At 39.8% G+C, this 14,796-nt stretch overlaps 2 protein-coding genes across 4 annotated transcripts in view; one reads left to right on the forward strand and one right to left on the reverse strand.

Moving 5' to 3' along the window:
• btbd11b (BTB (POZ) domain containing 11b) overlaps positions 1-13,152 on the reverse strand; it is a 57,475-nt gene extending 44,323 nt beyond the window's left edge. For 2 of the 3 annotated variants that reach the window (XM_061282700.1, XM_061282699.1), the window contains exon 1: positions 6,602-7,636. In XM_061282700.1, the coding sequence (XP_061138684.1) occupies positions 6,602-7,457 (856 nt within the window). In that variant the 5' untranslated portion in view covers positions 7,458-7,636. Of the gene's footprint in view, positions 1-6,601; positions 7,637-12,854; positions 12,919-13,015 lie in introns of those variants that run through there. The other variant, XM_061282701.1, reaches the window with a different exon arrangement.
• zgc:153031 lies at positions 10,617-13,980 on the forward strand. Its single transcript, XM_061282703.1, has 6 exons — positions 10,617-10,853; positions 12,066-12,115; positions 12,519-12,624; positions 13,074-13,200; positions 13,332-13,447; positions 13,777-13,980. The coding sequence occupies exons 1-6, from the start codon at positions 10,762-10,764 to the stop codon at positions 13,862-13,864; spliced, it is 579 nt and encodes a 192-aa protein (XP_061138687.1). The 5' UTR covers positions 10,617-10,761; the 3' UTR covers positions 13,865-13,980.
• Positions 13,981-14,796: the final 816 nt, after the last annotated feature.

Raw genomic sequence — 14,796 nt, forward strand, 5'->3', positions numbered from 1 at the left:
TCCAAACCACAAAGCTGGACGGAATTCAATGCTGACAATAGAGACTGTAAGGGTGCTTGCTGATGTCTTTATTTTCAAGGATAATGATGTCTTCCAGTCAATGTCTGAGCCTATAATTATTCAATAGGAGGACTGGTTTGCCAAAAGAGGTTGTTTATTTCTGCACTAAATCTGCTCCATATTTATAGCCTACAGCTGAATTGTCATGTGTCGAGGAAAGCCTCAATGGCGTTGAAAAGACTGAAATAAAAGTGCCGATCCCTGCAGTCAATAATCCCCATACATTTTCAGACAAACAGCTAAGTGAATAAATCCAATAATTATTTCTGACAGTGAGTGAAATTTGAAAGGTACAATGGGCAATTGTCTAACATTAACTGTTACAATGCAATGTCGAACTATTCTTTTCTTGTAACGAGTGTTAATGGCAACACTAACAAACAATTCCAATACCGAATTCCCAATTATTTGAATCTCTAGTAATAATTTTTGCAGACTATTCAAAAAAAGATTCTCCTATGCACTTAAAAAAAAATTGCGAAAGTCGATGAAGGAAATTGATAAAAAAAATTCCCATACATACAGAGCTCTTGACCGCTAATGTCCTGTTTTATTTGAGGTTATGGTTAAATTATTAAATAAAAAGGCAATAATAGAAGGGAAGCTATTCTGACATCTCCCAAATGTATTTGTACAAAAACTTGAAATAATTGCTAAATTATTAAGTTCATATACTGATGGATTCAAACATAAAGGCGCAATGGCCGAATACATTTTGGTTTTCCTATTAACAGTAACCAGGAAAGCAATCCATTTTTGCAGAGTGATTTTAAAGCAATGAGTGCACCCTTACTTTTTTGACATTATTAAAACTATTATGGAGTGCATTTCATATCAGTGTAAAAGGTCGTGCTTAAAAACGAAACAAATTCAGAAAAATGACAGAGAAGCTGCATCAACACATATTGCCACATTAAGTAACCACATACTCATGCATGAGAAAGTACCAAGTGTTTTATTTTTCAATAAATATAAGATGGGAGACATTTGCAATTAATTATGAGCCAATTCAACCCAAGAGTAAGAAAAATAAGTCAGTAGGCCTTTAACATTTAGATTTTTGACAACTCTTCTGTGGATTGTAAGGTACCTTGGCCAAGGGGAAAGAAAAAACTGTGCGAAAAGGTCTTCTCAACAATTAAAAAGCTAGCAAAGAAGCTCTTTGGGTAAGGTCACAATCTCAAGAGATGCAAGTGTAATGTGACAAGATTTACTCCGTCAAATATGCAACTCTTTTTGTCGGTAGACATGACAGTAAGTAAAACTACAGTAAAAGACGGGTTGCAGAAAGTAAAATGAAAATTCTAATGTACCCAATCCCATGCAAGTAACTTCAGCATTACACGTTTGCAACTTTACCCCACAATTAGAATATAATTCCCAAATAGCTCCTGAGTTAGAGAATGTGTGACTCAGAAAGTGTGCATCCTTGTGTGTACTGCTTCAAGCCCGTTGCTGCCCGCGATTGCAAAGACCCTGGGGCTGCTGTGAAAGGGTTTCCCCCCCCCGAGTTATGGCCCATTACATCTCACTCAGTAGAGTGGTGTTATTGCATGTCCTGTTAATTCCTGTCAGTCCCTCCCACAGCATGTGCGCACATGGAATCAAGTTCACAGAACAATAACAACTATTGATTAAGGAACAAAAGACTTGGAAATAAAGTTAGTGAGACCTTTAATGTCAAGGCCTTGATGGACTAACACAACAGCTCAAAGCAAATTAGTTCAGCTCCATCTGCTAAAGCAATCACTTAAACTAAGAGTCAAGCAAATTACGTAGTTAAAAATGTAGTTTTTTTCTCAAGAATTTACTATTAAGAGATTTTTAAGTGAATAATGCACAAAAAACAACAACTTGAGACACGGGGCTCTATATTCGTAGACAGCACAGATGCACTGGAGTGTACAAAGTAGTACATCTTGATTTTCGTGCAGCTGCAAGCCTCATTTAGCAGGTTTGGGAATTTGGCAAATGGCTTTGCACCATGGTGGGCATCTCGGCATTTAAGGTCATTTCCTTTCAATATGCAAAGTAACCCCCTCAATACTGCGTACGGGAGGATAATGGCTTGCAGCTGATCATTGCCAGTGTGATTCCTTTTTTCACCTTTGTTACGATTGGATACCATCGCAGAGGGCCTTGACAATAAAACAAAAAAAAAAAAACCTGTATACTGTACTAAAACTAGCAAGTTCAGCACATGTATGCAGACTTGCGCCAGTAAAAAACAACCAATATTTCAGCATATCAAATAGTTTCCTGTTCTGACAAGGTACCGCCACCGTAGAAGGGGAAACCCTACACCCACCTGCAACTGAGTCAGACATTGAGCCTTTGACATCTTGATGCAACTGCATGCATGTGTGTGCATGAGCGTGTGTGTGTGTGTGAGAGAGAGAGCGCAAGAGAGTAAGAGAGAGAGAGTGTGTAGGAGGCTCACCATATGCTAGATGAGCCACTTCAAAACAGATGCAGCAGTTGGGAACAGACAAAGCAGATATAAAGTTTTTGTTGAGGCTTGTTCATTACATAGGAACTAACCCCCCCCCCCCCCCCCCCCACACACACACACACACACACACTTTCCATAAAAGGAATCACTATATAAATAAAGATGTCTTGTACTTACATAAATGAATCCCTCCATGCAAATATGCAGCATGAAGTAATGTTCCACCAATAATTACAGGGAATTGCTCTATCTTATAAGACCGACTTTCTAATTTTATGGCACACTGGAACAGGCTACCCTTTTCATTCCCAATCAATCGTTTAAGAAGTCTAAATGTTGAATCAGAAATCTGAAATTTAGAAATAGGTTACAATTGATTTGACATTGTCATTTCCAAGGAATGTTGCAGAATAGATCATTGCAAGATGTATTGATATAAAGTATTGCATGCGGATATTTTTTTTTCCGTCTTTCCTACCTTGTCATTGTTTTGTTGACAATTAATGTGTGAAAACATTAACACAATCAAGGTAATTTAAGGAAATGTGTTATTTACTCATGCAACCACTGAGCAAGCACGTCACAAGTCATAGCACAGATGAGCTTACTCGTCAGATCAAGACTAAATATATGTACATTTGTACTTGCAACTCAGAGAGAAAGAGCATTATTTTGAGGACAAACATCACATTCTAGACAGAAAAGATGGTTTCAAAGACAGGTGAGAGAGGCCATCTACACTACGTCATGGTTGAGAAAGCATCTTTAAACAGGAGGGGGCTTACAACATCACCTATCTCCCACATACAATGCCATCCATTCAGCCCTTTCAGAGAGACTCAATAATTTAGCCTTTTACACATGACAAGCAACACCGTGACTTGTGGCCTTCAGGTGCCTCCAAAGTCATCGTTACAACTGAATAGAATATTAATCAGGGTAAGGTGATTCAACGGTACCGAACTGTCACCATCCACAGAGACAAATTTACCGAAACTTCTTTCACATCGGTATGTATACTGTCCCTGTCTTGTTCAATTGAACTGCTCCCTTTCATGATTTTGTCTTTGGGGGAGAAGACCAAGACTATTTCAGGAGGAAGGACAGAAGAGAGAGCAGACAGGTCTGGGCAAAACAATGTCCTCACGGTCCATGACTAAGCCGTGTGTCCTGATCCAGCTGTTGTCAACCTGGCGCTAGACGGAAACACAATTGTCTGGCAGGAATTTCTTCTGCTGAGACAACCTGCCATTGAAACGAAGGGTCAGGATTCTGCGTCTTGGATCTTTGGATGAAGACATATGGTTGCCCAGTTCAATTAACACAAGTATTTTAGATGCATAAAATTAATGGATCTAATAGTTCCTTTATATCGAACACTGGATACATACAATTTAGAGTTGAGTTTCTGCACATATGAGGATTACCTCAAATGTGCAAATACTGGATTTATAGTAGTAATTAATATAATTTGCCATAAAGTTTAAGTCTTACTCTTGGGTAATTATATTTTATTAATCACGTCATGTCCCGTCATTAATGCAGTCATTGCAGATAGAATGGAAAGTCACGGTGACCGAGTCTGTTGTGTTTAATGGAAGTGTGTGGGATAGAAGTCACTTGGACAATGTCACTGTGGTTACGGAATGAAGAATTTTCACGTTTAAAAATGATGACTCACTGCAGAGGTACCTGGATGTGAACAAAGAAAAACAATCAGTCCAACAACTGCCTTATTGAATTTGTGATAAATGTAGGGGGAACAGTTGTTGATGGAGTGAATCCAACAAAAATATTCATAGGTCTTCTAAAGTACACCGGTAAAAAATAAAATAGAAAAATCACCTGGATTACTCTTAAGTCACTAGGAAAGGACAAAATATATCACTCAACTTCAATACAGCGGAAAGTATCTCTTGCTCAACTTGATTCCGCCACACACGATCAGACTTCCATTTCTCATGTCAAAATACAGCCAATAAAAATGTTCCACAACATGGATAAGTGACATTTTGTAAGGATTTCACCAGTTGGAAGCTCACAGACTATCTGGGATACTACGTCATGTTTAATTGCCTGTTAAAGAACCGCAAAACATGCCAGTGTTTCCAGCATGCATTACATCAGCTTTCCAAACGTCTTCCTCATAAGAGTAATACGCTGCTAAATACTTGCCACAACTCTTATGCAGCTGGAGACCTGGTGTATGCCAAATGGACTGAATGCACAATGTGACTCAATATTGGCACCAAACAATACGATCATAGTGCCGTGGGATGTTTTTTTATGGTAGCCCTGCCTTGGACTTTTTGGGCTGTGTGTGCTGTAAAAAAAATAATAATAATAAAAATGCACACTTGCCAAAGGAGTTCATGGTACTCAGCCCACCACTGCCAAAATTGTACTCCACAGTATAGGAATATTCCTAAATCTGCCGTCTGATTGGGCAATGCAGCTCATGTTAGTGTAGTAATACAGTGTGCGTCACTTCAGTCTTTGGAATTAGCTAGTTTCCCGCAAAGTGGCGGCACAAATGTGACAAGCTTACATTGTAAGAGGGTAAGGATGTGACATCATGTATCTGGAAGTAGTTGTAAGGATAATAGAGGAAAATTAGCAGCAGCATGAGCATTCAGCTAGAATCCATTGGCAACAATCGGAAAGCTCCATTAGGCCTTTACATTCAAATTGAGATGGCAAATGAGTAATGCCTAGAAAATACATTGCTTGTATTGCGACAAAAAGAAAATCTGGTGACAATTACTTCACTCCTCTCACCGTCATCATTCCAGAACATGCAGAGTGTCATAGCTGTATGACACGCTTTGACACACTGCAGCATAGTCTGTCACTCAATCCAAGTGAAGGGCGTGTTCCAGTGGGAGGTTAAAGTCAGAAGAGCCAACATTGTGCAAAAACTGCAAATGAAAGCAAATTTTCATAACTCCTACATGACTGGACTGAAACAAACCCTCTAACCAAATTGGTGAACAGACTAGTTGGTATAGTAAATTTAGAGAAGCTAAACAAACAAGGGTGTACACACATTTTTATTGGTGTTGCATCAATACAATCAGCTCTTTAAACGTTCTCTTTTTACACTCTTTGTTTATCACCCACAGTGAAAACCCCACTTTTATTCACGCTGCTCTACATAAATGATGATAGCACATCCTGCAGGTCCCCTGGGGTCTTTCATTATGTAAACCTGTTGCAAGAAGAGCTACAGCAGCAGTTTTCCAGCATCCATCAAGCCAAACAACCATGTATTAGAGTGCTCTGTGATGTATCGCCAGTTGTGCAGCAGTAAAGTCTGAATGCAATTACTTTTAAAGAACAAGAACAGGAAGTGAAACCAGAAATTAAGTGTGGAAACTACAAAAGGCGTATTGTCAGTGTTGGAAAAAACATGTGGTCATGTACCACGATTGATTTGGGGAAGATTAAAATGCACATGGAGCTGCAGGGCATGACATCTGCAAGAATTGCAAGAGTAATATATGTGAGACAATGAGGCTTTACACTTTTTAAGAATTTTGAACATTAACCGAACAACTACGGGACTATGCAAAGGTCACTGTTTTTGTCACAATGCACCAATGGAATAGTCAGACCTCCAGAATCCTTCTCCATGAACCAGAAGGGATTCTGTAATGGTGAAATGTCAAATTAGTATTCAAGTCATTTGAGCACCTCAATACAAACAAATGCTTGAGTATTCTTTTCTGCCTTGGTTACCCATTTATTTAGTTGGTACTTTTGAAATAACAAGTCAACCTTGCTGCAGCAACAATTGTTTATGCAATGTATGATGATAAGGTGCCACCAACACGGTGAGAAGACCAACTTCCAAATAGAATATTCCCAAATAAAGTAACACATGAACATCAGTGCCTTGGTATGCTCGCATCTTTTTCAGTAGGATATCCAAATACCAGGTGTTGCACTATACCTTGGACTACAGCATCACCTGAAATCTGTGTAGATAGACCCGGTTAAGATCTACCAGCATTTTATTTGATATTCTAAAATGCGATTTATACATTATGTTCTCAGCCTCAAACTCAATATGCACAAGCAGTTACTCACCACTCGCATTTTTCCCACAGATGAGGTGTTGCCAGTGCTGCAGTGATCCCCACAACTCAGCATCACTGCTGATGGCCTGTTCCAAGCTCTCCACGCTCAACTTGGGGATACTGTTGTCCCGCTCCAGCAGCGCACTGCGGAGCACTCGCTCGTGTATCTGGCGGAAGAGGCTCTCCATGCACGCCGCCAGATAGATGGCCGCGTGCTCGTGGATCCTGGCCGCGATCCGACTATCGACCATCCACCTGAAGAATTTTCCCACGTTAAAGACGAGCCCGCAGCGCACGGACTTGCCGCGGCCGAACTTGTCCTCCTCAGTGCTCATGTTGTACAGGGACAAGGCGCCGAGAGCAGCGCCTATGCAGTTCGTGGAGACAACCCACGACAGGACCATCTTTATGGCACTTTGGATCTCATATTTGGTGCATTTGGCATAGCGCAAACTCAAGCGCTGGGCCTCCTTTGCGACCCTCACTAGGGCCCGGCTGACCAGCGCCGAGAGCCGAAGCAGGACGTCCTGCGATGGGGTCTGCACGCTCATTCCCTCGTCCCTCTGCAAGGCTCTCGCCACCTCCCCGAGGCTCCACGGCACATCCTCAAGCTCGGGTAGTTTAGCGCACTGGCCGGTGCACTCCAGGATCTCCACGTCTTCGACCAGGACCGTGTTGACAGTGTCCAGGCTGTTGTTTCGACTGTGCATGGAGTCCGTTAGTTGCCAGCAGTTCCCCCCATGTGCCTCCGAGCAGCACAGCGACGCACTGGAAGACCTGAAGGAGTCGGCGGCTCCACCATATCCCGAGTCGAGAGTCAAATCCTCCAGGGTCCTCGTTGCTGCAGACTTGCTACTGCTTGCCATAGTTGTGCTTCATAGCGAAAAGAAAAAGTGGAGAGAATCGACGAGTGCACATACGCGCGCTCCATGCGCAGGAAATGAAATTTTCTGGACGGTAGAATACAAAGTTAAAAGAGTGAGAGCTCGGTACACCAGCCGTCAAACCTTTTGACCAGCGCAGTGGATGACAGTTGGGGGCGGGGACATGGAGCCAAGTGAGAGCCAATCGCCACACGATGTTAAACAATAACTATTTCTAATTGGACGAATCGTAGCTGTCAATAGAAAGTCACTAATAGAGCGCGTCGTGAGGCTTATTAATAAAAATGCGCTGATCTCAGCATTGTTTTCCCCATGATACACATCTCAGTCGCATGGGAATATAGGCATGTACTCATTTACACTGAAATATGCATGCTTCCCAAATTACAACGAGGCTAAAATACATTTACACAAATCTTTCAAATTAATTTTCATTTAAACACTTGGTAATTTGGGCGGAAAAGGATCAAGCCTTTTACAACATACTTTTTCAGACCCACGCCTGACGGTAACATGATTCAAGACCATTAATAATTTACTACAAGCGTAATATAGCGTTGTGTCTGTGTGGAGATAACCTACTGCTACTGAGAAGACCTGAAGTGTTTCCAAGGTCATTCGTAGCACGGAATGTCTTTTGGGTTCTAACCTGTATGCTTTGTTTGGTAGCTTGTAAAGGCTGTATGGCTTACATTGTAGAGTTATAGTCATAACGTGCATACTTCTTATCGGTTGTTTTTGTTATCTTCATTATGATGTGGATTTTTTGTTTTTCTAATACAAATTGCATGATTTTAGCGTCTAACTATTACTTCAGGTTTCAAATATGACCTGACTGGAAATAATTCATATCATATCATAAACTGCAGTATTGCTCACAATCTGAGCTTTTTCTTTCTCGTCTGCAGCAAAATTCACACTTAAGGGACGGGATGAAAATGTTTCTGGAGCAACAGTGACCTCTAAAGGCACAAAGCGGTAACTCAGTTTAGTTAGATCGTTGAAAGATCAGTGCAAAGGTCACCAATTCCGGTCCTCCAGGGCCCTATACTGCATGTTTTGGATATTTTTCTCCCCCAATACACTTGATTCATGAGCAAGCTCTGCAGAAGCCGTATCATGATACTGACCGTTTGAATCAGGTGTCTTGGAGTAGAGAAGCATCTAAATTATGCAGAATAGGGACCCACAATGACCAGAGTTGGTGACCCCTGCTTCAGTGTGTACACCTTATCGGATTAAACTGGATTTGACTAATTCATAATTAATTTGACAACTTCATTACTTTTCATGCACAATTAATAGCTTGAATACTGCCACTTGTCTACAGTCATGCCTTTGTTTTTCCCAAAAGGGCTTTATATGCTCATGTGCTTTTGTAGCACACACGTACACACAAAAGAACCCCAAAGATATCGCACAAATGTCTTTTGTTCCTTATGTGTGATGTGCTTGTTCCCAATAGGTAAGTTGAATGCAGATAGAGGACAATTGAGGCATAAGCGACGGAATGAAGAAGGCCAAACCAAGAACCACTCCAAATCCCTAAGGCCAAGCAAATAGTCTTGCAAAGGACGGGATACAAAACAACCCCAGTCAACCTGAATGGCAAACAATCCCCCACCCAAGACCACATTGTGCCTTCAGCTACTGACAATTTACTGGAACTGAAACTGCCCTCAGTGGAGTCACGCTGGGGAGTGATGAATTCAGGTCCCTGTATTACTGACTATTGAATTTGTTTTGAGAAGTACCCTTTGTAAATGCAATTTGATTATAGACAGCACGTTTGTTGTTAGCGCTAACCAATCTCCAAGTTAGACATTTTCCCACAGACAGTCTGTACCTTAGTCTTGGTACATCAGGGGCTGCCAGGCCATCTTTTCACAAAGCCAAAAAACATTGTTGTCCATTCCCCAAAAGGACTATTGGTTTGTAAACAGTCGGTTACACATCTGCATATCATCGGCCACAGAGCATAATTGTCTAAAACCACATTTTGTGATGACATGTTTTTTTTTTTAACAGACATTGTAACAAAAACCTCAACCAGATGGGTGAACAAGCTAAAGGAAAAAAAACCTCACACGCAAAATACCTGCGGATGTTCTAACAATGTTCTTTTCTATGTATGTGGCCGACGATATGAAAAACGTAACATATATGTATATAACAAAGTGTTCTTGTCATGCTTTTAGATTTTAGACCCCTACCACTGTCAACACATTAACTTCCTTAAGTGAGCTAAACTAAGAAACGATTTACTTTGTATGGTCCATTGTTTTCACACATATTAAGCTAATAGTCATTCATCTCCCAAAATGCTTCCCCTTACGAGGACACGGGCGCACTGGTACCTATTCCAGCTGTATTAGGGCGGTAGGCTGGGTACACCCTGAACTGGTCGACAGCCAATCAGAAAGCTCACTTCGAAAAACAACCATTGACACCAATGGGGAATTTGGTCAATCGGCATGATTTTGGAATGTGAGAGGAAACTGGCGTACCTCGAGGAAACCCACGCAGGCACAGGGACAACATGCAATCTCCACACAGGAAGCTTAGACTCTGAATCGAATCCCGCTAACCAGTATGCCACCACATTAAGCTCATGTAATTTAAAATAACACAACAACCTGGAGCAAAGTAATTTTAATGTTGCTGTAATTCTTTGAACTGTGCGAGATTCTGTCACCTTATTTATTTACACAAGTTTCCTGATTGTGCCGACCAAGTTATTTTATAAATATGTATTTGATCTTTTAGATTATGTGTGTATGTAACTGAAAACACCATGACAGATACTGTATGTATATAAAGAATGTAAATGAATGTTTTTCATGAAGAAAACATGTTCAAAACCGTAACAGAAACTTGACTGATGTCTCAAACTCGTGTAGTTTTATGACGTGATTTATTTTTATGTTGTTATTTTATTTTGTATAAAGAATGACCAGATGCTACCGGATTTGGAAATAAAGTGACATTGTGACCTCCAAATCAAAAACTCTTGTATTTTAATCGCATATCATAATGACAGGTAACAGGTAATTTTATAATTGCGCTAATTGCGTTATTTTACCTGACATTGAGTTGCCGCCGCCAGAGGTGTGCGCCCACAAAGTATGAAAAGCGCATGCTCAGACGCCATCGTGTACAAATTCCACATTCTGCGAATTAACCCAATGGCAAAAGAAGCTCGGTGGGCGTTATCAGACAAGCTCGGAGCAGGATCTGAGCTAAACTCGGAATCGGACCTGAACTTCTTGTGGGTACATTTCTGAAGATGGAAGTGCAAAAGAAACCGGTACGCGTCATCGCAGCGGCGTGCAAAGGCAGAGGCATTGGAAAAAATGGCACACTGCCCTGGAAATTACCGTAAGACTTTATGGACTCAGATGAACTCTTTTAAAACACTTTCCAGAATTTTAAACCTCTACTGATATGTTTCTTGAAGCCGTGTGATGATGCACGAATATTGACAGGCTGCGCAGAGAGAGTACTTCAAATATTTATTTATCAAAATTGTAGTAACATTGAATAGGAGGTACAAACTTGTGCAGCGTCATGCTTATTGCATCACAAAACGACACGCTATAATGGCCACTGTCAAAACAGTACACCGACCATTTCTGATTATTGTTTTTGTAGTTTACAGGTTACCTGTGCTGTTCTACACTGCAGCCATAATACTAAGTGTTGAAACAGAAAATGGATGTATAAACAATGTATATTATTTACACCATGACCATACCAACAACATAATTGTATGCCACTACATTATATGGTATGCTTTTTAACACCTCTCCAAATGATGATTCCAAACCATTTCTAAGCTGCGTGTTTGTATTAAGAGGTATTTCCGGTTCTCAACAGAGCTCTGTTGGTTCTTGTTACCTACAACTATTTTCACTAACTGGTAGGGCTGCATGACATTGCTACTTTACCTGAAGCATAAATAACAAAAGCGTTGTTGTTTTTCTTTTTTCAATGACAGAAGCCAGATTTGACCAGAAGATCAGGCTGCAATATTTTGAGAATCAATTCTGGCGAGGAAACTCGTGTACCCAGACCGCAATGTCCCTGTAGAATCATAAAATTCTTGTGGCTTTGTCATGTGTTTGCTCTCACATTCAATGGAGGGGGGGAAAAAAAGCATATGTCTCAAGATGCTCACATTAAGTTGGCTTCAGTGGGTTTGCTGGGAAGCTGTGAACTAAATAGTATGGCACGTTTCTCACATTTTCTCATGTTACATTTTGCTTGCTGTACTGTGGGGCTTTGTTTTATGAAGCCACTACCAAATTGTATACGTATACGTACGTATATGTACATTCATCCATCTTCCATCCATCCATTATCTATCGCTTATCCAGGGTCGGGTCATGGAGACAGCAGCTTCAGCAGGGACATGTATGTGTACATGTATTACAATTCTAAAATAAGACCGCATACTGGTTAGGAATGGTAATTTTGGCCTTTTAAAATGTAATATGGCGATATTTAAACCAATGAACATGTTTGGGTACAAAGAGAAAATTGAAGCCTCAGAATACTAACGTGTTTTCCATGACTTCTTAAAATTTGCAGATCTGAGTTCCAGTACTTTCTCAGCAATGTTACACAAGTCTCAAAACCAGGTAATGCCAACTCCAATCTACAATTCTGAACTGAAGTAACTCGAACTTTGTGCCTTTCTGCACCAATGCATGTGTTAAAATTTTGCAAAGCTAAATTATACAGCTTCTTGTATAATTAAACATTTACATAGTTTCTTGTATAGTTACTAAAAGGATTAGTCTTGCCTTCCGTTTAGATGAACAAGTTAGATTGATATCAAATAACAAGTACCGCCTGAGTCATCCAATTGTTTACAGTAACTTTCATATTAAAACAGTTCATATTGATCTATTTATGAATTAGTGAACGCAGTATGATTATTTAGGCGTAAAAAAAGTTAACATGTTTTCACTTAGCATTTAGATCTGTGATAGACATCAAGTCAAATGCTAATATTCATCATTATTTTTATTTTTTTTACAGGAAAGTTCAATATGTTGGTGTGGGGCAAACTGAGCTGGTTCTCCAACCCTCAGACTATGTTCCCAATGGCTAATGCTTTACATGCTGTACTGAGTGAAACACTGGAGTGAGTACAACTTCATACAGAGAAGAGACTACATATGGTCAAGATGGACCTTGGTTGCCAGAGGCAGTCATTATAAATTATGGGTGGTTCTCTGAATTGTGGTTCCAAAGTGTGACATGTGAGCCAAAAAATAAACACGTTCAAAACTAGGTAAAAATACTTCTAATAATAATGCTTTAAAACAAACCTGCCTGCCATGTGCTCGGAATAAATAAAGATAATTCACTCACCCCTCTGTTCGCAAGAGATGTTGACTCCATTGCATCATGTTGTACCTGTGCACCAAGCACTGAGCTGTCGAGTAAAATCAATCAATAAATCAATCAATCACTGTCATAGTGAGTCAGCATTTGACAATAGAATTGAACATCACTCTTGGAGAACTACCCACCTACTGTCTATTCATTTGTTGTACCTCCAGTTTCATTCCTTTTACATGTGTCTCACAGGACAGTCCCAGATCATGCCCACTTCCTTTGTCGAGATCTAGAGAGTGCTCTCCTTTTGGCTGCGAAGTATCCACTTGCAGACTTGATTGAGACCATATGGGTTCTTGGAGGCACTCGGGTCTACAAGGTACATTTTATGGTTAATGAAAGGCCACGTCTTATCCAGTCCTTGCGAGGCTCAATTCTCTTGAAAAATCCACAAACTAAAAAAAACAACATAATGTTGCTGTCATTGTTTGTTTGCTGTTTGTTTTACAGGATGCACTGGATCATCCCTGGTGTGATTTGGTTTTCCTGACAGATATTATGGCTGAATTTGAGTGTGATGTTTTCTTCCCTGAGATGGATCCGCAAGTTTTCAAAAAACAGGAAAGGTGCGTATTCTCATCCTCGCTTGTTCTTTAACTCTTCTCTGTGACCATGAACAAAAGAATAACTACTTGTTGCATTTACATACAAAGGTTGTACTTTACAGTATATTTTAATCAATTCATACTCAGTGCCGAATTCACTTAAGGATGGATGACAAAATAGTACATTTTGGAGTATCTGGCCATTACACTTATAAAGAGTGAAATCGTTCATTATATAGTCCGTAGAGTTTAATTGTCATTATTCAACATAATGTCATTTAAACTGTCTTGATATTTTTTATTGGCTGTGTGTATTGGTTACTTTTCTTGTTATTTTGTCCCCAAATAAGATTTGCTGGAGTGCCAAGTGGAACCCATGAGGAGAATGGCATTAAATATGAATTCCAGGTATTCAAGAAGAAAGATTCACAAAGATGAAGAGAATTTTTTCAATGACACCAGTGAGGTTAAGTGACCATTTCAATGTCTGTTATGTTGTTGTAATGTCACTGTGTGTGGTAATAGTTCTCATTGTTATAAAAACATATATGGTTTGTGTTGTTGTTGTTGTGGGCAATTGACTGTCTGCAGTACAGTACATCACACCCTGGTCATTTCTGTTTGACGGATTTTAGTAATGGTTTGTTCCTGTACAATTCAACAAAATTTTTGCAGCTCTCATGAAATATACAATTTAAAACTACAATAATGAATAATGTTATAGAACATGTGACTTTAGACCAAAATGTATTCTTTCTTTTTTTTGTGCCGCTTTAGGTTAACGAATTTGTAGTTGCATTTTATATCCGCTAGAGGGAGACAAAGCACTAAAGAAAAACTATAGCTCAAGTGTAAATTGCAAACTTGAGATAGGATACACATTCTTACAGGAAACCCATATACCCACACACAAACACATTTATAGTATTATATTAAGTCATCAATAAGGAGTTAAACTTAATTATTTATCTGACCAAGACGTTTAGGGCAATTAATTCTCTGATTCCAACATCTTTTCCTTTGAAATGAGCAAGAATGTGAGCTAGGAGGCCCTCACATCCTACATCTACCTCTACCCTCATAAATGTATTCTGAATAATTGGAAATTATTTCAAAAAGGAATGTCGGTGTGATATCGACAATGTCTTTTAGAAAGTTAAAGAGTGACCCTTGTTATACCTGCAAAGGGAGACCGCATCTATTTTTTCCCTACCACTTGCTACAGGACAGTGCAGGAGAGTAACCAGCATACAGTTCAATACATTTAACATAACATTCACTGCAGAGTTTGACTGAAGACTGTACTTAATACAAAAGATTAAAAGATATCAACCCACTGGTGTATTCATTACCACATTCCATGTGCTGTC

Source organism: Syngnathus typhle, linkage group LG7 (genome assembly GCF_033458585.1).
Source record: "Syngnathus typhle isolate RoL2023-S1 ecotype Sweden linkage group LG7, RoL_Styp_1.0, whole genome shotgun sequence".
NCBI classification, from domain to species: domain Eukaryota; kingdom Metazoa; phylum Chordata; class Actinopteri; order Syngnathiformes; family Syngnathidae; genus Syngnathus; species Syngnathus typhle.

Coding starts and splice junctions, on each gene's coding strand:
- zgc:153031 (XM_061282703.1), top strand. CDS start 10,762: ATGGAAGTGCAAAAGAAACCGGTACGCGTCATCGCAGCGGCGTGCAAA. Junction 10,854..12,065: donor ACACTGCCCTGGAAATTACC/GTAAGACTTTAT, acceptor TAAAATTTGCAG/ATCTGAGTTCCAGTACTTTC. Junction 13,201..13,331: donor GAGGCACTCGGGTCTACAAG/GTACATTTTATG, acceptor TTTGTTTTACAG/GATGCACTGGATCATCCCTG.